The sequence below is a fragment of the Lissotriton vulgaris genome, unplaced genomic scaffold, assembly GCF_964263255.1.
Source record: "Lissotriton vulgaris unplaced genomic scaffold, aLisVul1.2 SCAFFOLD_219, whole genome shotgun sequence".
In the NCBI taxonomy this organism is placed as follows: domain Eukaryota; kingdom Metazoa; phylum Chordata; class Amphibia; order Caudata; family Salamandridae; genus Lissotriton; species Lissotriton vulgaris.
The window spans coordinates 1,897,943-1,920,123 of record NW_028246735.1 but is presented as its reverse complement, the minus strand read 5'-3'; the positions used below and the strand labels follow the sequence as shown (position 1 = coordinate 1,920,123).

Here is a 22,181-nt window from a genome sequence, read left to right as displayed (position 1 = left end):
AAGGGAGCGCACATAAGGTAGGTAAGAACTAAGTTCAAGTCCCACTGAGGCATTACGAATGGAATAGGAGGAAAGAGATGAGTAATGCACTTAAGAAAGTGATATACAACAGGGTACTTAAAAAGAGAGGGCTGATCAGGAAGCCTAAGAAAGGCTGAAATGTCCGAGAGGTAGCCCTTTAGGGTGTCCAGAGTAGAGCCCTGCTGAGCCAAAGAAAGGAGGAACAAGAGAACCTCAGAAGGAGGGTCAGAAAGAGGATCCACAGCCTTTGCTGTGCACCATGCCACAAATGTGTTCTATCGGCAGGCGTATACCGTTTTTGTGGAAGGACACCTGGCTGCCAAGATAACATCACAGACTTTGGGAGGAAGGTCGAAATCTGTCAACTGTCGCCACTCAATTTCCATGCAAGTAGGTGGATGGTAGACAGGTTCGGGTGGAGGACCGTCCCCTGCTGCTGCGACAGAAGATCCACCCGGAGATGCAGTCGAGTCGGGGGATAGATGGCCATGTTCAAGAGCTCGGGATACCAGACTCTCCATGCCCAGTCTGGAGCCACAAGGATGACTTGGGCCCGGTCGCACTTGATCTTCTTCAGCACTCTGGGCAGAAGTGGTATATGCGGAAAGGCGTATAAAGACCGCAACTCCACTCGCGATGAAAAGTGTCACTGAGCGAGTGCCGCCTTAGAAATTCCAACGCACAGAATTGCTGATATTGCGCGTTCTGATTGGTGGTGAATATATCTAACCAAGGCTCTCCCCATTGTCGAAAGAGACCTTGCACCACCTCCGAGTTCAGAAGCCATTCGTGAGACATCATGCACCTGCGGCTGAGTTCGTCCGCCCTGGTGTTCAGTGAACCTGCCTGGTGTTGAACCACCAGGGCAATGCCCTGATGTTCCAGCCATATCCAGAGGCAGAGGGCCTCTTGACAGAGGGCCCACAACCCCATCCTGCCTTGTCTGTTACCGTACCATATGCGGTGGTGTTGTCTGTGAACACCTGAACTACTCTTCCCCGGACAGAGGAAAGGAATGCCTTGAGTGCAAGACGAATCGCCCGAAGCTCCAGAAGGTTGATAAGGAGCCCGGACTCCGCTGGAGACAGAGTCCTCTGATTGCACCTCCCCCATGTGGCCATCCCATCCCAGAAGTAATGCATCAGTCACCACTTTGAACTCCGGGTGGGGAAGGGAGAGGGATCTGCTGATGACCCAATCCTGGTTTGTGGGCCACCACTGAAGTTGGTGTGCAGTGCCCTCTAAGATCTGGATGCAATTGGACAGGTTTCCCGGATGCTGTGAGAACCCCAGCGAATGCAGGAGGTCGGATGTAGTCTGGAGGTGGGAGGTGACTGCCTGGGGCAAGCCTGCCTACAAAAACAAGTCGTTGAGATTGGGGAAGTCAGGAACCCCTGATCTGCACAGAGGAGCTGCGACCACCGCCATCACTTTTGTGAACACCCAAGGAACACTGGTAAAGCCCAAGGGAGCACAGTAAACCTAAATTGCTTGTGGCCTACCGTGAACCGCAGGTAGCGCCGGTGGCCGGTAGGACAGGAATGTGAAAATAAGCGTCCTGCAAGACTAACGCTACCATCAAGTCTCATTGTCGAGGGCAGACAGGACCTGAGCGAGGGTCAACATTTTGAACTTCTCCTTCCGGAGGAAGTAGTTGACATTCCTGAGATCCAAAATAGGACTCTGGCCCTTGTCCTTCCTGGGCACCAGAAAGTATTGGGAATAACAACCACAACCTTCTTTTGGGGCAGGAACGCGCTTGATGGCTCCCTTGGCCAAGAGAGCAGCAACTTCCTGTTGGAGAAGTGCAAGATGATCCCCTGACATGCAATGTTACTGGGGTGGCAGGGCTGGTCTCAAAGGGGAGGGAGTAGCCCCTTCGGACTATCTGCAAAACCGACCTGTCCAAAGTTATGGTGCACCAGTGGGGGAGGTGATGGCGGATCCTGATGCCCACTGGTGTTTGATGGGCCTGAAAGGTCGGACTAGGAGGGCTTGGAGGCTGCTGCAGAGGGGGCAGTGGTAGACTGGCCCACCCGCTGGCCCCCAGAACCACGTTGGTTGTGCCCAAGTCCACGGCCATGCTGGGGCTGAAGAGCTTGTGCCGGCCTGTGGCTGGAAAAGGGACGCGTTGGGGCACCCCTTCCGTAGCCATGAAGGGGGCGAAAAGCAGACTGTGTGTGACATGTGGTGGAGAGGTTGAAACGCTTTAGTGCACTGTCTGCTTTGTCACCAAACAGGCGATGGCCATCAAAGGGCGTGTCCATGAGAGAGTTCTGCACATCCCCTTAAAAGCCAGTCGATATCAACCAGGCGTGACGGAGAAGCACCACCGATGTTGAAATAGTCCTACCCAGTGAGTCGGCAGTGTCCAGTCCACAACGGATCATAAACTTTGCTGCTTCTCTCCCCTCTTCCACAGTACGGCAGAGTACGGCCTGGGCCTCCTATGGACACTGGGCAGCACCTTCACCACCGTATCCCACAAGGAGTGGGAATAATGGCCCAACAAACATGCTGTGTTTGCTGACTGCAGTCCTAAGCTGGAGGAAGAAATCATCTTCTTCCAAAGCTGATCCAGCTCCTTGGAATCCCTATCAGGTGGTGTGTTAGGGAATGCGCCTTTGGAAATTGAGGCTTGGACCATCAAGCTCTCACGGTGGGATGTTGGCACAGGAAATTGGGGTCGTCTGGAGCAGGGTGGTGGCGTCAGTCAAGCAATCCTAGCCACAGGAGCCCCTGTGTTGGGCCAGGACCAGGTGCTCAAAAGGATGTTGATGAGGGATCATTGAACAGCAGCAGGGACTCCAAAGAGCTCGCTGATGTCTGATGCACCTCTGTGAGGCGGTTAGTCCTGACTGCCACCGTGGGAAGTTTGAGGGTTAGGGCCTCGGCCGCCCTCTGCAACACTACTGGGTAAGACACTCCCTCCTCTGTAGCCACGGTAGGAGGAGACAACATGCCAAGGTCTGGGGATGTATCTTGACCATTGGCTTTTCCCAGTTCCTTTCTCCAGTCCTGTTCATCCGCGATCTGGTCAGATAAAGGTACACCATAACCATCCCAGTCCTCATCATCCTCCCCTGGCTGCCAAATTGGCTGATAAGGGCCAGGGCTGAACACAGACACAAAATTACCCATCAGTGCCAGATCTGGCGTTGGGTGATGACGGTCTGGCTCCGTGTTCATGTCGGGGAAGAGATGGGGTCAACGCCGGCAGGGGGTCCAGCTGGTGCCGGCTATGGATGTGGTGCAGTGAAGCCGGCACCAGGGGAGGTACCACAAGGCCTACTGGCAACGATCCGAACCAGGTCTGGATCCAAGGGGGCCCTGTGGTGCCGGGGCCGGAGCCGCTGGCGTCGAAGGTCTATGGTCCCACTCGGCTCCGTGTGGCACAATGGCGCGCTGGCGGAACCAGGCTGCCCAAAAATGGCGTGCATCAATTTGTAGAACTGACGAAGCTGGGCAGGGGTTGCGCTCGATCCCAGAAGGGAAGCCCAGAGTTGACTGTGGAGGTTCCACAAGCGGAGCCTTGGGAGTGGCGCCACCCACATCCTGCGCTGCACCAGCCAATGGGTGAGAGGAAGTCGAAGAGCGACAGTGCTTTTTCGAATTCTTCCTGTGCTTCGACTTACCTGACCCCAAGTGCGAAGAATTCGACGAGGAGTGATGATGATGACTCCGCGACCGGTTCCTCGATCTCCCACGGGACTGGGACCTTGAGTGGCATGGAACCAGCTACCCAGCATCGAGTAACTTACGGTACCGCTCCCGCAAAGTCTTCGGGGCCATGGGCCGGCAGTCAGAGCATGACTTGGGGTCATCGTCATGCTCCAGGCAAAAAGACACATGCGATGGGGATCAGTCACTGACATCAGTCGCTTACAGGAACTGCATTGTTTGAAACCGGGCATCCCTCGTACACCAGGTGTCATACGACTCAAAAAAGAAGTCCACAAAAGTCGCAAAAAGATTTGTAAAAAATGGACTAGAGGTACCGCTCTTCCATGATCTGCAATGGCTAGCTCAGGAAAAGAAAGAACTGATGTCAGCCCGTGAGAACAGCGTCTAAGTAGCTGCTGCAACATCATCCTGGCAACCACAATGCCAATGATGATCGAGGAGCTGACCGACACCACCTTTCGACGCGCAGGGGTACTGCTGACGAAGAAACTTTCCGGATCCAGTCTGACACCTGGGGGTAATTCTAAGGTAAGGAATCTATAACTAACATGTTTCCTTCAGATTTACTTTTATATAAGATCCATTTATGATTGCTCAATTTATAAACTTACCTCTTTCTTTAATTAAATCACCTATAAGAGAAAATGTGGAGAAAACTAATTTAATTTTGTTTTCAGATGTGTAAAATATTTCAACATCAAATACTTTATTCAGAGTTTTCAACCATAAAAGTACATAACAGTACATATGTAAAACTAAAGATACACAAACTCAATTTACAACACGGTGCTGTGTCATGCCATTACAAAATTTAAATGTTCAATGGAAGTGTACCTTTAAATTGTAATAAATAAAATACTTTATAATTAGTTACAATTGGCACTTAAAAAGATATATAGTTAGAATACAACAAATAAAGGACATCGATGCTAAGTGTCTGTTAGACCTGGCACCATTGGCGTGGGTCTCTCTTCAATTTTTGCTGTTGCCTCATGTATTTTCGCTGGTGTTAGATGCTTTGGGCACTGTGCCAATGCTATACAGTGCCACAGTGCAGGTGCCCCCTACTGTAAATTGATGTATTAATCAGTGGTTCCATGTTTGGCTATTTGGTTTACTTGTCAGACCCTAGTCTAGTGCACTGTGTGTGCCCAGGGCGTGTAAATCCAAATGCTGCTGATGGGCCTGCAGCACTGGTTGTGTCACCCACAGAAGCAGCCTTGTAAAATGTGTCTAAGGTCTGCCATTGCAGAGCCTGCGTGCAGTCTGGTACTGTCATGCTGCCTGGGCAAGTGCACCCACTTGCCAGTCCCTAAAACCTTCCCTTTTCTTCATATTAGTCACCTCTATGGTAGGCCCAAGGGCAGGGTGCATTGTAAGTATAAGGTAGCCCTGATGTGTGTGGTATGTCCTAATAGTGAATTACAGCATTTTCGTTTTTCACTATTGCAAGGCTAACTGTTCTCCATAGGCCAGAATGGGCTGTTAGAATTGTTACATTTTATACTCCAAACAGGGTCAAACTCACATATCCTATCCAAAGTTTGTTTTGTTTTGTATGGTTTATCTTTTTTTGATTGGCGTCTTTTATCAGCCTAGGACTGATTGAGTGTATACTGCAGAGATGGTAAGGTAGACAACAACCATATGTATATGGACAACAAGATACAAAAATAGATGCTCACCAACTCCCCACTGAATCGGAGTTAATAACAATTGACTGTTACGAAGATGCTTGTATCCGCCAGGAATTCTTGCTGCCAGTATTATTGTGTGTGTATGCGATACTGAACTGAAAACTTAACATTGCCTTGCAGGATGCACCTAAAATATGATCCTAGCTGTAATCCAAAATTGCTGTAGTGAATGTGCTCTTGCTCTACTTCAGTAACTGTGCTGGTTATCTTCCCACTATATGTATAAATGCCAATAAAAAAGATATTTAAAAAAAAACTCTGGATACCTAGAATACGGGAGAAAACACCTGGTCCGCGATATCCAATAGTGTCTTAAAATTGCAGCCGAGTGAGGAATTAAATTTAGGCTGCTCTTCTCAACATGTGGTCCCACACCATAAATCTGGTTCACCTAATCCCCAAAGAGTCAAACTCACATATCCTATCCAGAGGTTGACCCCACCAGCATTATCAAACCCCTAATTGTTTTGTGAGGGGTAAGGGCCATAAACTTGGTCTTAGAATGGTTTATTACAAGCCCACTGTTCAGTGCAAAAGTCTTTAGATTTATTCCCCAAACGTTGTAGTCCACTAGGGGTCTTTGAGATCAGAAGGGTGTTGTCTTCAAATAATAGGAGAGAGATTTTGCAGCTACCAAGGCAAGTGGAATGATTTAATTTGCTTTTCCATAAGATCCATCTATTATTGCTCAATTTAAAAACGTACCTGTTGCTTTAATTAAATCACCTATCTGAGAAGCTATAGAGAAGACTCATGTAATCTTGCTTTGAAAAAGTGCAATTTATCTCTACATTGCCCACTGGTGAAACTAGACAGACAAAGAAACCTCAGAAAGAGTAGCATTATCTATCTGAGAGGATTTTCTAAATATTCTAACTTCTTTTTGAAAAACATCTGCAAATGTGATATTCATAATATATTTCTGTTCATATAGTCATAAATAGTTTATATGTTTGACCTATCACATTTATGATTATTATACTTTTCTATAGCCCTTTGATTATTGGCATGGTTTGTTGAAGTAAATGACATAATGTTGTCTGTCACCATAGTAGTTAGGGTGTCTGTAAAATAGTAATACATTCAGTGTAAATTATAAAAATGCTTCAAATATATGTAACAAACAAAATGTTCATGATGTAAACCTCAAATTTCATTTGGAAATTCTTTCTTTAGATGTACTATCATTTGGAAATTCTTTTCTTAGATATGTCTACTTAATTAGCAAACAAATGATTTTTGAACTTGAAAATGGTAATTTAGGAATATTTTTAAGATGGAGTTGAAAAGTCTAAATTGAGTAAAAACCCTTGGTGTGTGTCTTAGTGTTTGGTGTTGCAGTGAAGAGTGGGACTTGCTTTTCTCACTGTGTAGGGGACTTATGGTTTTGTATAAAGGAAACACAGTTCAGCTAGTAGTTGCTGTGGAGCACAATATAGTTCTCAACTTCATCAAAAGCAAATGATGCACGACAAGCAGTAGCAATATACAGACAAGTTGTTTAACATACGTACTCTAACTTAAGTAGATGTGTCCTTGCCCTCACCCTTCTTTCAATGCAATTTCACATACCTTTTTCCTTCTGAAGAGTGTCTGAAAAAGGGACAACAAATGTGTTACTTATGCAGATTAAATATTCAATTGATAAAAATGTAAAAGGCAAACTTTCAAGAGTTGTTCCATTCTTATGGCAACTGTGGTCGGGCAAAATTCTCACAATACAAGCTGTTCACAAACATTGTTAAAAATTATGAGATTGAAAATGCACACCACAATGAGCATTCAACAGTCAGGATTGAACAGAACAGATTTATCTGCATTTGGAAATTTGCAAGACCTACAATCATGTGCACCATCTTAGAGGCTGTGTAAAACCTTTGTGTCTGTGCCCACATTTAACTTACATGATGCCTTTATAATGTGATGCAGAAAAGATATTTTTAAATAAAGTCACATATTACTACTTTAAATCATAAGCATGGGACCATCCCTTCATCATAGATCTGTCTCTGCCTCACTCTTCTATTTGTTTCTTATATATGCCGTAACCATAGGTAATGCTTATGTCCACTCACATCGGCAGCAATAAGGTATAACCTGTGGCCCAAGCCTACATTGCTCAGATGTGTCCGTTGTGGAATTCTGGAATATTTTAGATGCTTGTCAATGAAGAAAAAAAAGTGGATGCTGCTCAGCCACCTACCCTTGTACGAATCCTACACTAAGATGTTATTATGCTTTCTTGAACTGAAAAGAAATGCTAAAATTAAAGTCAGTTTAAAAATGTAAATCTTCAGCTACTAGATATCAGGGTAGCTAATAAATACAGCAGCTTTATCTAATACTGAAAGGAAGAAGTCTGATTGGGGTTTCTGATTATGGCATTCTAGAGACGGGGGGAATGACAAATCATTGCAATGTCTGATATTTTCAGGGATACAGTCGAACTCCAACCCCTCTTTCATTGATGAGTAACACGCTCAAAACCACTAAGAAACAGGACATGTATTTAAAAATATTTATTTTAAACTCATAACTCAATACATAAACTCTGATTGTTAACAATACAGACTATAAAAAGTAGTAAATACTGTCATGGTGAGATGAAACAGCAGGAAACATTCTGACATGGATGTTGAGTCCTTATCATCCTAACTCCCGCTTGCTTTTTTTAGGTGATATGCTAAATTTGCTAGAGCAGTAAAGAGCGAGTCTCTTCTTGAGTTTCTAAGATGGTTCTCACAACATGGCTTTGTTATGGAATAGCAAATTAGCTATTTCATTTCACATCCTAGCAACTTGTGCGAGGCTGAAACATAAACAGTGACCAGATGAAGGCCACTTATCCCCAGTTAGAACTCCAATTGAAGTTTGTGCTGCAATCCGGCATTACTTTTGCTTCGAAAGCCAATAGGTAAATTTCAGATATTTGTGATATCATATATATCGTTATAAAAGACCCTACGAACATTGGCCAATAAAAATGCAAACTAAGCAAATTAATTTGTTTTTCACTATTGACGTTAAGGGAAAAAGAAATGGTTAAAAAATAAAAAGGTAATAGCTGTCCTTTGGCACAAGTTTCTTCATTGTATCTCCCAAAAGTAGGGAACAGTCTCATATTTTTGCACCAGAAGGTATTTATGCATTTCTACTTTTTCCTAATCAATGATGATGATGTCATGAAATATTCATGAAATCCAAGTGTTACTGCCAGATGAGAGTAAGTACTTCGTTGCATGCCATAGAAATGGCCGATAAATTGACATTTTACTCTTGATTCAGTAATCACTAAAGGGGTGGATGTGCATAGGCAGTGGAACAGATTATCAATGTCCAGAAAACCCAGCCAATCTGTATGTCGCCTCCTTTGGAAATAAGGTTATTTACAATAACAACCCTTTCATAAATAATGTGAAGAAATATCTAAGATAAATTGATGATGCCTTTTTGATCTGGCACAGTTCCGTGGATAAATTTATGGATTTCCATCTGTGGTTGAATAGACAATAACAATAACTTTCAATTTACTATTGACTACTATAAACAGTCAATACGCTTTCTTGATTTAAATATTAGTTCTGACTCAGGATCTTTATCACTTAGTCTATATACAAAATCTACAGCTAGGAACACAGGGGCATATTACCAAGGGTGGCGATATTGAATCATCGCCGCTTAAGCGGCCGTTTTCGGCCTCTAGGCGATGATAATTCCATCGCCCTATTACCAAGCTGGTTGGCGATAGCGAGCGATTTGGGGCCCGCTTTGCATGTCAGCGATATTTATCGCTAATGACATGCAAAGTGGGCGTACCCAACCGGTTAGCGACTGAAAGCAGTCGGTAACCTCGCTATCGCCTATTACCAAGAAAGGCGAAGCGATGGAAATATTCGCGCTAAGCGCGAATATCGCCAAACGCTAAACCCTGCAAATACCAGTTCTTAGCCATGTTATCCAATAGGTGCGTGAACACCGCTGGTTTTCCAGCGATATTCATGCTAACGCCTGCAATATTATCGCTTTTGAGATACACGTTGGTTATAGGACGTTATCTCAGCGATAATATTGGGCGAAGCGCGGCGTTAAAAAAATTAACGCTAAGCTCAGTTAGCAATAAATATCGCTAACTGTTGGTAATATGGCCCACAATTTTGAAATACACCAGTTATCATCCACGTAATCTGAAGGATAATTTCTCTTTTGGCCAGTTTTTGAGGATCAAACGCAACTATATCAAAAGAAAAGACTATTTCAAGAAGGCTAAAAAGCCTCAAGTCCAAATTGGTTATGAGGGGTTAGCCTTACCGTCATGTGAAACGCTCACTCAAATGAGCCTGGTACTATGATCGTGATGCCTTGCCCAAACTAAAAGAACATCTGATCAAAGAAATTAACTCATATTTGGAACTGAATCCAACAGAATACAAAAGATTATATTACATGTTTTTTATTGAATACAGAAAGTGGACACACAGAGAGATAAACAATTATTTGCATTTAACAAAATCTAAGAGATCATCTGGTCAGGGCTTACAACAATTGTGAACCTAATTCATTACACCAGCTTTGGGGCTTGACACCTGTAGTGGGTCATTATCCGAGTGCCCATTGTACAGCTTACGCCACCACATCAGTAGTGTAAACACGTACTATCAATGATGAAAAGTGGATTTTGAAACATCATTCAAACTGTCTGTCAAAGAATGTATTTTATTGCATTGAATGTCTGTGTTCACTGTACTATATAGAAAAAAACAACACAAGAAGTAAAGAAACATATAATTCAATGCCAGTCGCATATATGTTGTAAACTAATTACTGCACCCCTAGTTGAACATTACATGAGTATGGCTCCGGCCCGAATGAGATGAAATCGTTTGTACTAAAGGTGGTTAAATGTTCTAGACGTAGATGTGATATTGATCACCTGCTCACACTGAAGGAAAACAGGTGACTCTGGTCAGCCAAAACTGGGGAGAAAGGACTTAATTTATATGTTGAAGGGCAGACACTTGCCGCTTTATAACTTAATGGTATTGTGGCAGTATTGAGGAACCTTATCTGAACTGGTGAATACCTTAATGTGCCCTTGTGCTTTTTTGTTTTCCACTAGCATGTATGTTCAGGCCAATGAGAAAACGAGCTCCTTATATGAGATCAGGAGCTCTTGTTGTGTATGTTTAGTTTTAGTTTCATTTATCATTATTATTATATTATTGTTTTAATATTGTTCTAATTGGATGTCCAGAGGGCCATTTATTGTCTGTAGTGATATACTGTGAATTACATATTTGGTCCCAAGTCAAAATGGCTGCCATTTTTAGTTCCGCTCCAGTGTGTCTGTGAAGATTTTTTGCTGCTTCGATTATAGAAGCCGTACTTTTTGGGAATCTCAGTATTAACTGTAAATGTTGGGAGTTTTGTGTGAACATAGGGGCCCATTAGGATCGCGGAAGGACTTGCGTCCGTCCGCAACCCCCGAGTAGGAGGGAACCTCCGCATGGCCTGTGAAATTAGGATGTGACCGCCACCCTGGCGGTCACATCCTCTATTTTTACCATTGCGGCGGGTGGGGCTTCAAGCTGCACCCCCACAATGGTAAAAATGCATACATTGCATTGCCTTAGAATTGGATAGAATCCTCCTGAGGCGGAAGCCGGGAGTCTAGCTGCTACAAAAATTACTTTTTAAACAAAACTTTTAACTGTGGAAACTTTTAAAATTGTTATTCTGTGTATTTGTTACGTGTATTGCTGCTGTGATTTAATACTGCTCATTGCACTGCTCATTTGCACAATCCTCACCCCCTTGCCACACACTTCCCCCTCAGCCGATTAGGCGCTGGGACCGGGAAAAATGCCGCCGCCATATTGGGGGTAGAGCTGGGTTGACGGTACAGCTGTTCGGCCCCTCCCCCTCCTCCCATTACATAATGAACGCCCTATGCCGGCCGCGCAGCGGACGAGCACAGCGGTCGCGCCGAGAGCACGCCAAAGGCGTGCTCAAGGCAAGCCCGTCTGCGCCCGTCCGCGGCCGACCGGGGCAAGGGGCCACAACCCTTGTTCCCTCCAAGACACCAAGGAAGGTATACAGCTTAGGTTCCCTTTACAATCTAAGACCCCCCCTTAGAAAACAGATGCTGCCATCCTTATCACCCCCTTGATCTACCCACCCTCTGCCCACACTGTACGACGAGGCTTAACACTGCCCAGGAAAGAACTGACTTACAGGACTTTACAATGTTTCTTCTAAACTGCAGATCTCTGCCAAAGCATAGTACGGAAATTTCATTATTACTAGAGGAACTCGCGCCAGACGCAGTCTTTTTAACCGAAACCTGGTTACCCCCTGATTCCGACCCTGATCTGATACAAGCGCTTCCCCCTGGCTTTCAGATTACACGTAGAGACCGGGCACAGGGGAGGGGCGGGGGACTCGCAATTGTCTACAAAGATCTATACCAGTGCTATTGCATCCCGGATACTATCCCCGACTGCGAAAGCTTGTCCTTTTCCCTCAAACTTACCCCTAATGAGAGCTTCACAGGAACCCTCATATACCGTCCCCCAGGCCCTCTGAACCAATTCCACACAACACTACCATCCCTAGCAGCAGAACTTGTTACCTCCCCCTCCAACTTTACGTTGCTGGGCGACTTTAACATCCATTTTGATAACAGCTCAGATAGTGCAGCAAAAGAGCTAACCGGGAGCTTGGCCGCAGTTCAGCTACAACAACTTGTCCAAACCTCCACGGACATTAAAGGGCATCTGCTGGACCCTATGTTCAGCAATTGTGCTGAGCTCAAGGTAGGCCCCATTACTCATCTTCCGTGGACCGACCACTTTTTAATCCCCCTTACCTGGTCCACCTACAAACCCGTTTTGCGCATTCCATCTCTGCGAAAAATGAGAAATTGGTCTAGGCTCCCACTAGAACAGTGGTCTAGCTCTTTGGCAGACTCAAGACCCTCATTTTCCCAGGACCCCTCATCAGACAACAGGGATTTTGATAATTGGATTTTGAAGTCTCTTGATTCCATACTTCCCACTCGGGAAGTCAGCTTAAAAAGGTGTTAGAAATGGGACCCTGGCTGGCCAAGACTCGCGTCGAGGTCAGTCAGGGATCACCATTCCTAAGGTCAGAGCAAGGGAGTTACACGCCAAGATAACCCCTACTCGCCCTCTAGGTAACGTGGCGCGAGCAGCAAGGCTAAACTTGGAGGCGATATGAGTTAAGTATTTGCGCACGCACCCCAGCAACAACACCCAAGGCCCACCACAAAGGAAACTCCACACAAGGGTATATATAAAAATAGCCTTTGTATTCCAATAAACATACATTAGATAAAACACACACTTTACATTGTGCCAGAGGCACGGGCAGAATTTACAAGGGATATTTACAAGACAGGGCCACCTGGACCACTGTCAGGAATCAGCACTTTTAGAACACAATACTTGTAGGCCTAGAACTTAAACATAGAGCCTAACGGACAGTACCTCCCGACCTGGTTGCAAGGATAATGCGAGTGACCTTCTTAGTAAACTTGAGCGGGCGGCCCAGCGAAGCGGCACGACTCAGGGGAGAGTGGTGCGGCTCGAGGCTTGAGCGTGCCACCGGCAAGGTACAAGCGTTTCTCTGGGGCGACCAATGTGTGCGGCTCAGAAGAGGAGGGGAAGGCAGGATGCAGGCGACCCAGCGAAGCGGCGCGGCTCAGGGGAGAGCGGTGCTGCTCGAGGCTTGGACGGGCTGCCGTGCACGAGCTGCCGAGGGGAATGAGCGAGGCACATTTCAGCAAGGCCCCAGGGGCCCAAGGGAGATCAGACAAGTCCCAGCAATTTGTCAGGGCAGGCACAAGAGAGTCCACTGGTCCTGGGACTCTGGTCAGGGGGCAAGCTCAGTATCAAGCCCTTGGAATATCACTTAGAACTGACAGAAATCACTGTAGCACAAAATAAGTAACTACTGGTAATCAGGTAAGTACTCCCTACGCAATCCTAACCACCTTAGGAACAGGTCACGCAGGGAACCAGGACCTCACCTGCACCACCTGCACTAGCAAGAACAACCAACTAAATATCAACATACATTTAGGGGTATAGACCTGGGGGCAAAACACATGATGTATCAACAACACATTCAGCGGTGTAAGGAACACATGACGCATCACACGTTCAGCGGTGTAGAACACAGGGTGCGCAAAACATACTACACATTGTACATTTCCTAGCACCCAAAAGCAATAGGACATAGATCATAACAGCATCTAAACCTCAGTTAGCGCATAAATCATCTTTAGCGCAGAACTCACAAAGTCCAGGTTGCGCCACTTGAGCCAGAACCTAAACGTAGCAATAGCAAAATCCACATTAGTCACCAACTGTGACTTTCCCTAGGCCAACTGGCCTTGTTGGGGCTAGGACGCCCTGTGTCTCAGAGTCAGGGCCCTAAACGTGGCAGTTGCCCACAAAGTGCTGGGCAACTGGAGATGAGGGGGCAACGTTGGAGCCTTCCAGGCTCTGCACAATTATGCAAATGATGGAGCCTCTCTGGGCTCTCAAACAACAATGGGGCCCCTAAATACCAATGCCCCCAAGCAGCCTCTCTAGGCTCGAACACAATAAATGCCCCCAGGATATGTCTGCTGGACAACGTGGGAGCGGCCCGCTGCCAAGTGGGGCCGCTCTGGGGGGCAATTGAACTGGTGCCTTGCTCAGGCACAACTCTTCATACCGCAGCGCCGTTGTAGGGAGTCCCCCCCTCTGGGGGACTCGAGATGCCGCCAATGCCCCTTGAGCCTCCTGCCTCGAAAAGAAGATGCCACCTGACGCGTTGGAGCGGCCCTCTGCCAACTGGGGCCGCTCGGCGAACAAATGGGAACTGCCCCAGAGCCTTGCACCGTCACGGAGCCCCCACCAGCCCTCCTTCACTTACCGGGCGGTTCGTGGGGGACTCCGGTCCTTTCTCCTGGGTGGCGGTAGCGCTTTGCGGGGCTCTCTCAGCACATGAGAGCCCCGCCTTCACAATGCGCCCGGCCCGCTACCTGTTCCCCCGGTCCCCCATCTCGGGACCGGGCCGTCAATGGCTCGCGCTGTTTGTTTCTTTTTCCCCGCGGCAGCGGGCAGCCAATCGGGGCGCAGCGGCGGGCGGGACTTCCCTCCAAAACCGGAAGTCCCGCCCCGCGTCAGGCACCGTAGTGCCTGGCTTCCTGTTTTGCGGCGCTCGGGCCGCGGCGGTGAACACTTGGGCATAACTGAGGGGTGGCACCCTCGAAGTGAAAACTAAACGTAGAGGCGAGGTGGGCACTCGCTAGGGCAGCCATAAGCAGGGTGGCACCTGCAAAGCCAAATAAAGCGCTTTCAGCGCTAAGGGCGCTCCCAGGCGCTAGAGCAAAGGAAAAGCGCTTCCAGGCGCTTTGGGAAGGAATCCAGGGCATGAAAACAGCGCTCCCAGCGCTATAGTCAGGATAAAGCGCTCCCAAGCGCTAGGAAAGAAATACAGCGCTCCCAGGCGCTAGGGAGGCTCAGAAAGCAACACAGTCCTTTGGCAATCCAGCATCTCAGCAGTCCAGGGGGCTGGGCAGGGCTCAGGGAGGCAAGCCTTCCCCTGAGTCCAAGCAGCAGCAGGCCCCTGGCAGATCCAAGTCAGAAACAAGAACATTTTGCTGGGGTCACAGCCCCTCTTTTATACACCTTTTGCCTTTTGTCTATGGGTGCAGGGTGGGGGCAGAACCAGTCGCAGCTGGTCTGAGAGCACTGTTGATGGCTCAACCACCCCTTTCATTCATCAGGCAGGCTAGGGTCATCAGTCGCACCACAGGGGGCGGAGCCAGCATTGTGTGGGGGAAACCCAGCCTCATTCAGGACACAGGCGCAGCCCCTCCCTCACATCAGCATGCTAATCTCTCCATTCACCACCGGGGCAGACCCACACAGACTTCCTGGAGCCTGGCATCCCAGCCAGCTCCAGCCAATCACACGCCAGCACCTGCACAGCACATACACAGCCATGTCTAGAAGTAGCACTTCCGCACAAGACACAGTTATGTCACATACATCGTTGCGAAGCATTCAATCACACAAGTTCGCACATACCAAACTTGACCATGCACACCTCACGCATCAGGAACTACCAGGGACACAGACATTCCCCATGCATTCCTATGGGAGAGCAGGCCAATCTCACACCCGCACTCAGGGAGAGCACGCACTTTACACTGCGCCACAGTGTCAAAGTGCGCAAAGACCAGAAATCACTAGGCAAAAAGTTCAGGGGTGAACCTGCCAGAAGGGCCAAGTCCAACACAACCCCCTTCCAGCCAAAACGCAGGGGAGAACAATCACCACCGTGATGGACTTCCCTGCTTGGAGCGATAGAACACGGACGCGGGCCCGCACTGCAGGGACACCCTCCTGTTCTACGCCACGCCTATCCATAAGACAAGCACATACTTAAAAAAAAAACAGGCCCAACCAGGCTACCCCACTGGTACTCCTTAGTTGTCCACGGCTAGGACCAGGCCCTAGGCCACCCAGATACCACTGGTCCCTACCAATCCACAGAGTGGGGGGTGGTAACCCCTGGCCTACATAGCAATTCTCCACTCCCTTTCTCAGTGTAGTTCCAAACTACCACTGATCCTTCAACCTAGGGTCCACACCCTCAGGCTGACCAGAGGTCACGGGCAAGAATGCCCCACCCTACCTCTACTTCTGAAGCACCCTCCAGAACACAACTCTCCCACCAGTTCGGGACCTTTACTCCCTCAGCAGCAGTGACCACGGTCAGACCAGCACAAGATCGGTGTAGTGAGGCGTTGCACTTTGCGGGTTGCCAGATGCGGCGCAGGCAGCGGCTCACGGACCGCGTCGAGACGGGGACGGCGAGCGGCATAGGCTGCGCGGCCGAAGGCAGACGCGGCTCAGTGCGGTGCCTACAGGACACCAGGCTGGTCATGACAGAGTCACAGCTCCCTTAACTGGTCTACCACCTGGGATTCGAATTCACTCCTCCTTCAGCAGCAAGGCAACCACTGCAGGTCAATCCCCCATACAGCTTACCCGGTTCCTTCTCTTCAGGCAGGAGTTCCTTCAGGACACTACATATAGTTGCCCTTTATGTCCAGATCCGGACACACCGGCTACTGGCTCCCCAACCGAGGGACGTACCCCTTTGGTCAGATGCCTGGCGCACCAGGACTTCCTTGAGGGTGACACATAACTAATGTGTCGTGTACAAGTCTTCCTGACACTCAGGACAGAAGTGGCATCACCCTGGTCACTCCTTGGCGACACAACCCTTCTGGTTGGCCCCTGACCCATGGGTTACTCCACTGGGGAACCTATCCCCCTCGCACCCCTACATCTGGACTTCTGCACCCTCCCAACTGGAGCGGTACTGCCAGATAACAGAACTACTAGAGCCCTGTTTACAGGCGCTCCACGTTCTCTCCACACTGGGAGATCTCCCTAGAAGGACGCTCCATACGGACATGCTAGGCTCCCTCAACTGGTGTTCCTAAGAAAAAAAACACCCAGACTACGAAGACCAGGCTTGTGCTCCTCTGAGCCACTTCCACCACACTGGGCTGGAAGACCAGAACCTTTCCTTAGGGTCACTCCCAAACAATTAACACAATGGCACAGGGCAGGGGAAACTCCCATGAGCTTCAGGCCCACCCATGAAATCCTATTCACTGATGTTCTACATTCTTCAAACACTCTGGGAGAACTTCCTCAAATGACCTATTGGTACAGCCTAGGCCCCCGACCTGACGTTCCCTTCAGAAACATTCTAGGCCCTGACACTGGGTTTCGGGCAACTGGAGACATGCAGTCCCACCCACTCCTTCTCCTCTTGAGACAGGACATGAGCCCCTACACCGAGACCTAGCTGGGCTACACAACCTCTTCCACCACACTGGGCTGGAAGACACCTCAGCCACTCCTTTTGGAATCACTCCATCCCCTATGCCTCTCTCCTCCCAGAACATTACCAACTCCAAATATCTGTCTCTAAACAGACCACAGAAAATCAGAAGCAGGCTCCACTGTCTGCAGACGTTCTTGGGAAAAGTTTAACACACGGAACTTTAGGTATCTGAGCAAAACAAGAGTACACAAGCATTCAGCAAGCTCCCCATCCAGAGAACTCACACACACGTCCAGTGCCACACACCATTCATCCACACACACCCCTCCCCAGACTGGTAAGGCAGTTTCTACCACCCCTGATTTCTCAACCTGACCACACGTGACACAGGTACCATAACTCCAGGGCAGGGACGGGGGACACATGCACTGAACACATTTATGCTGCCACCACTGGATCCCACCCTCATGGTGAATCCAGAAAACACACTGCACTTAGGGGGATGATCTACCCTCCCGAGCTAGGGACACCTAACTCAAAGTGCACAAGAAACACATTTCCACAGAAATGACATTTTTAGCAAACTCCATACAATAATCCCCCAAAAATGTGGTCATCTAAAATGCAGAGTTTTGTGTGTGGCCAGTTGCCACTGTGGTACAACGCAAACACAAATCCCTATCCTCACCGCTGCGTCCAATGTTAGAAATGGGACCCTGGCTGGCCAAGACTCGCGTCGAGGTCAGTCAGGGATCACCATTCCTAAGGTCAGAGCAAGGGAGTTACACGCCAAGATAACCCCTACTCGCCCTCTAGGTAACGTGGCGCGAGCAGCAAGGCTAAACTTGGAGGCGATATGAGTTAAGTATTTGCGCACGCACCCCAGCAACAACACCCAAGGCCCACCACAAAGGAAACTCCACACAAGGGTATATATAAAAATAGCCTTTGTATTCCAATAAACATACATTAGATAAAACACACACTTTACATTGTGCCAGAGGCACGGGCAGAATTTACAAGGGATATTTACAAGACAGGGCCACCTGGACCACTGTCAGGAATCAGCACTTTTAGAACACAATACTTGTAGGCCTAGAACTTAAACATAGAGCCTAACGGACAGTACCTCCCGACCTGGTTGCAAGGATAATGCGAGTGACCTTCTTAGTAAACTTGAGCGGGCGGCCCAGCGAAGCGGCACGACTCAGGGGAGAGTGGTGCGGCTCGAGGCTTGAGCGTGCCACCGGCAAGGTACAAGCGTTTCTCTGGGGCGACCAATGTGTGCGGCTCAGAAGAGGAGGGGAAGGCAGGATGCAGGCGACCCAGCGAAGCGGCGCGGCTCAGGGGAGAGCGGTGCTGCTCGAGGCTTGGACGGGCTGCCGTGCACGAGCTGCCGAGGGGAATGAGCGAGGCACATTTCAGCGAGGCCCCAGGGGCCCAAGGGAGATCAGACAAGTCCCAGCAATTTGTCAGGGCAGGCACAAGAGAGTCCACTGGTCCTGGGACTCTGGTCAGGGGGCAAGCTCAGTATCAAGCCCTTGGAATATCACTTAGAACTGACAGAAATCACTGTAGCACAAAATAAGTAACTACTGGTAATCAGGTAAGTACTCCCTACGCAATCCTAACCACCTTAGGAACAGGTCACGCAGGGAACCAGGACCTCACCAGCACCACCTGCACTAGCAAGAACAACCAACTAAATATCAACATACATTTAGGGGTATAGACCTGGGGGCAAAACACATGATGTATCAACAACACATTCAGCGGTGTAAGGAACACATGACGCATCACACGTTCAGCGGTGTAGAACACAGGGTGCGCAAAACATACTACACATTGTACATTTCCTAGCACCCAAAGCAATAGGACATAGATCATAACAGCATCTAAACCTCAGTTAGCGCATAAATCATCTTTAGCGCAGAACTCACAAAGTCCATGTTGCGCCACTTGAGCCAGAACCTAAACGTAGCAATAGCAAAATCCACATTAGTCACCAACTGTGACTTTCCCTAGGCCAACTGGCCTTGTTGGGGCTAGGACGCCCTGTGTCTCAGAGTCAGGGCCCTAAACGTGGCAGTTGCCCACAAAGTGCTGGGCAACTGGAGATGAGGGGGCAACGTTGGAGCCTTCCAGGCTCTGCACAATTATGCAAATGATGGAGCCTCTCTGGGCTCTCAAACAACAATGGGGCCCCTAAATACCAATGCCCCCGGGCAGCCTCTCTAGGCTCGAACACAATAAATGCCCCCAGGATATGTCTGCTGGACAACGTGGGAGCGGCCCGCTGCCAAGTGGGGCCGCTCTGGGGGGCAATTGAACTGGTGCCTTGCTCAGGCACAACTCTTCATACCGCAGCGCCGTTGTAGGGAGTCCCCCCCTCTGGGGGACTCGAGATGCCGCCAATGCCCCTTGAGCCTCCTGCCTCGAAAAGAAGATGCCACCTGACGCGTTGGAGCGGCCCTCTGCCAACTGGGGCCGCTCGGCGAACAAATGGGAACTGCCCCAGAGCCTTGCACCGTCACGGAGCCCCCACCAGCCCTCCTTCACTTACCGGGCGGTTCGTGGGGGACTCCGGTCCTTTCTCCTGGGTGGCGGTAGCGCTTTGCGGGGCTCTCTCAGCACATGAGAGCCCCGCCTTCACAATGCGCCCGGCCCGCTACCTGTTCCCCCGGTCCCCCATCTCGGGACCGGGCCGTCAATGGCTCGCGCTGTTTGTTTCTTTTTCCCCGCGGCAGCGGGCAGCCAATCGGGGCGCAGCGGCGGGCGGGACTTCCCTCCAAAACCGGAAGTCCCGCCCCGCGTCAGGCACCGTAGTGCCTGGCTTCCTGTTTTGCGGCGCTCGGGCCGCGGCGGTGAACACTTGGGCATAACTGAGGGGTGGCACCCTCGAAGTGAAAACTAAACGTAGAGGCGAGGTGGGCACTCGCTAGGGCAGCCATAAGCAGGGTGGCACCTGCAAAGCCAAATAAAGCGCTTTCAGCGCTAAGGGCGCTCCCAGGCGCTAGAGCAAAGGAAAAGCGCTTCCAGGCGCTTTGGGAAGGAATCCAGGGCATGAAAACAGCGCTCCCAGCGCTATAGTCAGGATAAAGCGCTCCCAAGCGCTAGGAAAGAAATACAGCGCTCCCAGGCGCTAGGGAGGCTCAGAAAGCAACACAGTCCTTTGGCAATCCAGCATCTCAGCAGTCCAGGGGGCTGGGCAGGGCTCAGGGAGGCAAGCCTTCCCCTGAGCCCAAGCAGCAGCAGGCCCCTGGCAGATCCAAGTCAGAAACAAGAACATTTTGCTGGGGTCACAGCCCCTCTTTTATACACCTTTTGCCTTTTGTCTATGGGTGCAGGGTGGGGGCAGAACCAGTCGCAGCTGGTCTGAGAGCACTGTTGATGGCTCAACCACCCCTTTCATTCATCAGGCAGGCTAGGGTCATCAGTCGCACCACAGGGGGCGGAGCCAGCATTGTGTGGGGGAAACCCAGCCTCATTCAGGACACAGGCGCAGCCCCTCCCTCACATCAGCATGCTAATCTCTCCATTCACCACCGGGGCAGACCCACACAGACTTCCTGGAGCCTGGCATCCCAGCCAGCTCCAGCCAATCACACGCCAGCACCTGCACAGCACATACACAGCCATGTCTAGAAGTAGCACTTCCGCACAAGACACAGTTATGTCACATACATCGTTGCGAAGCATTCAATCACACAAGTTCGCACATACCAAACTTGACCATGCACACCTCACGCATCAGGAACTACCAGGGACACAGACATTCCCCATGCATTCCTATGGGAGAGCAGGCCAATCTCACACCCGCACTCAGGGAGAGGACGCACTTTACACTGCGCCACAGTGTCAAAGTGCGCAAAGACCAGAAATCACTAGGCAAAAAGTTCAGGGGTGAACCTGCCAGAAGGGCCAAGTCCAACAAAAGGCAACGGTTTACAGCCCCATGGTATTCAGAGGAGCTCAGAACGAAAAAGCGCCACTGTAAGAAGCTCGAGAGGAAGTGGCGTCTGGAATATGCCACCACAGACAAAGTCATCTATAGGGAAGCTATTAGAGCCTACAAACTTGAAATAAAAACGTCACAATTCACTTACTATAATGGACAAATAATGAAGGCTAGATCATAACCGAGAGAGATCTATCAAATAGTTAAAAGCCTCACTAAGCTCTCCCCACCCACAGCTCCAAATGACAACTTTACCGCGCGCTGTAACGACCTAGCTGATTTTTTCTATCAGAAAATAAATAAAATCTATATCACATCGCAAGCCCATCTCCGGTACTCCCCACTGATGTTCCCCAGCTCCTAATGGAAGCAGAGCTCTCTCCACGAATAACTCTGGATCACTTCCCTCTGCTAGACCTAGAGTCTCTGGAACCCCTGACACTACAAGTAAAGTCAGGCTCCTCTTGTGACCCAGCCCCACCCCGCACTATGGTTGCCGCCAGCCAAGTCATTCTCCCCACTCTTATGGAGTTGCTCAACAACTCCCTAATAAAAAGCAGTGTTCCACCCACCTGGAAGAAAGCTATGGTGAGAGCACTCCTGAAAAAGCCCAACCTGGACCCCAATAACCTCAACAATTACCGCCCCATCTCCCTGCTGCCTTGGGCGAGTAAGATCTTGGAAAAACACATTAATCTCCACCTAACAAGGTTTCTCGAGTGCAACCATCTACTCGATGCCTCGCAGACAGGGTTCCGTCCCAAACATGGGGCGGAAACGGCCTTGTTAGCCGTGACAGAAGAAGCCAGGCGGATTCTGGATCGAGGGGGATCAGTGGCAGTTATCCTCCTCGATCTGAGTGCCGCGTTCGACACGGTATGTCACAAAACTCTGCTGTGTCAACTCTCCAATTCAGGAGTGTCCGGGGATGCTTTGGCCTGGCT

General features: G+C 49.2%; 1 protein-coding gene across 12 annotated transcripts in view; it reads right to left on the bottom strand.

The window, feature by feature from the left end:
* The window catches only part of LOC147665765 (butyrophilin subfamily 1 member A1-like), a 523,821-nt gene that overhangs the window by 259,889 nt on the left and 241,751 nt on the right, over positions 1-22,181 (bottom strand). For 6 of the 12 annotated variants that reach the window (XM_086949524.1, XM_086949523.1, XM_086949526.1 and 3 more), the window contains 2 exons: positions 6,975-6,995; positions 4,317-4,337 (listed from right to left, as the gene is read on the bottom strand). The exons of 1 other annotated variant lie outside the window; for it this stretch is intronic. In XM_086949524.1, coding sequence (XP_086805650.1) covers positions 4,317-4,337; positions 6,975-6,995 — 42 coding nt within the window. The remainder of the gene's footprint in view (positions 1-4,316; positions 4,338-6,974; positions 6,996-22,181) is intronic. 5 more of the 12 variants (XM_086949527.1, XM_086949531.1, XM_086949533.1 and 2 more) reach the window with 2 other exon arrangements.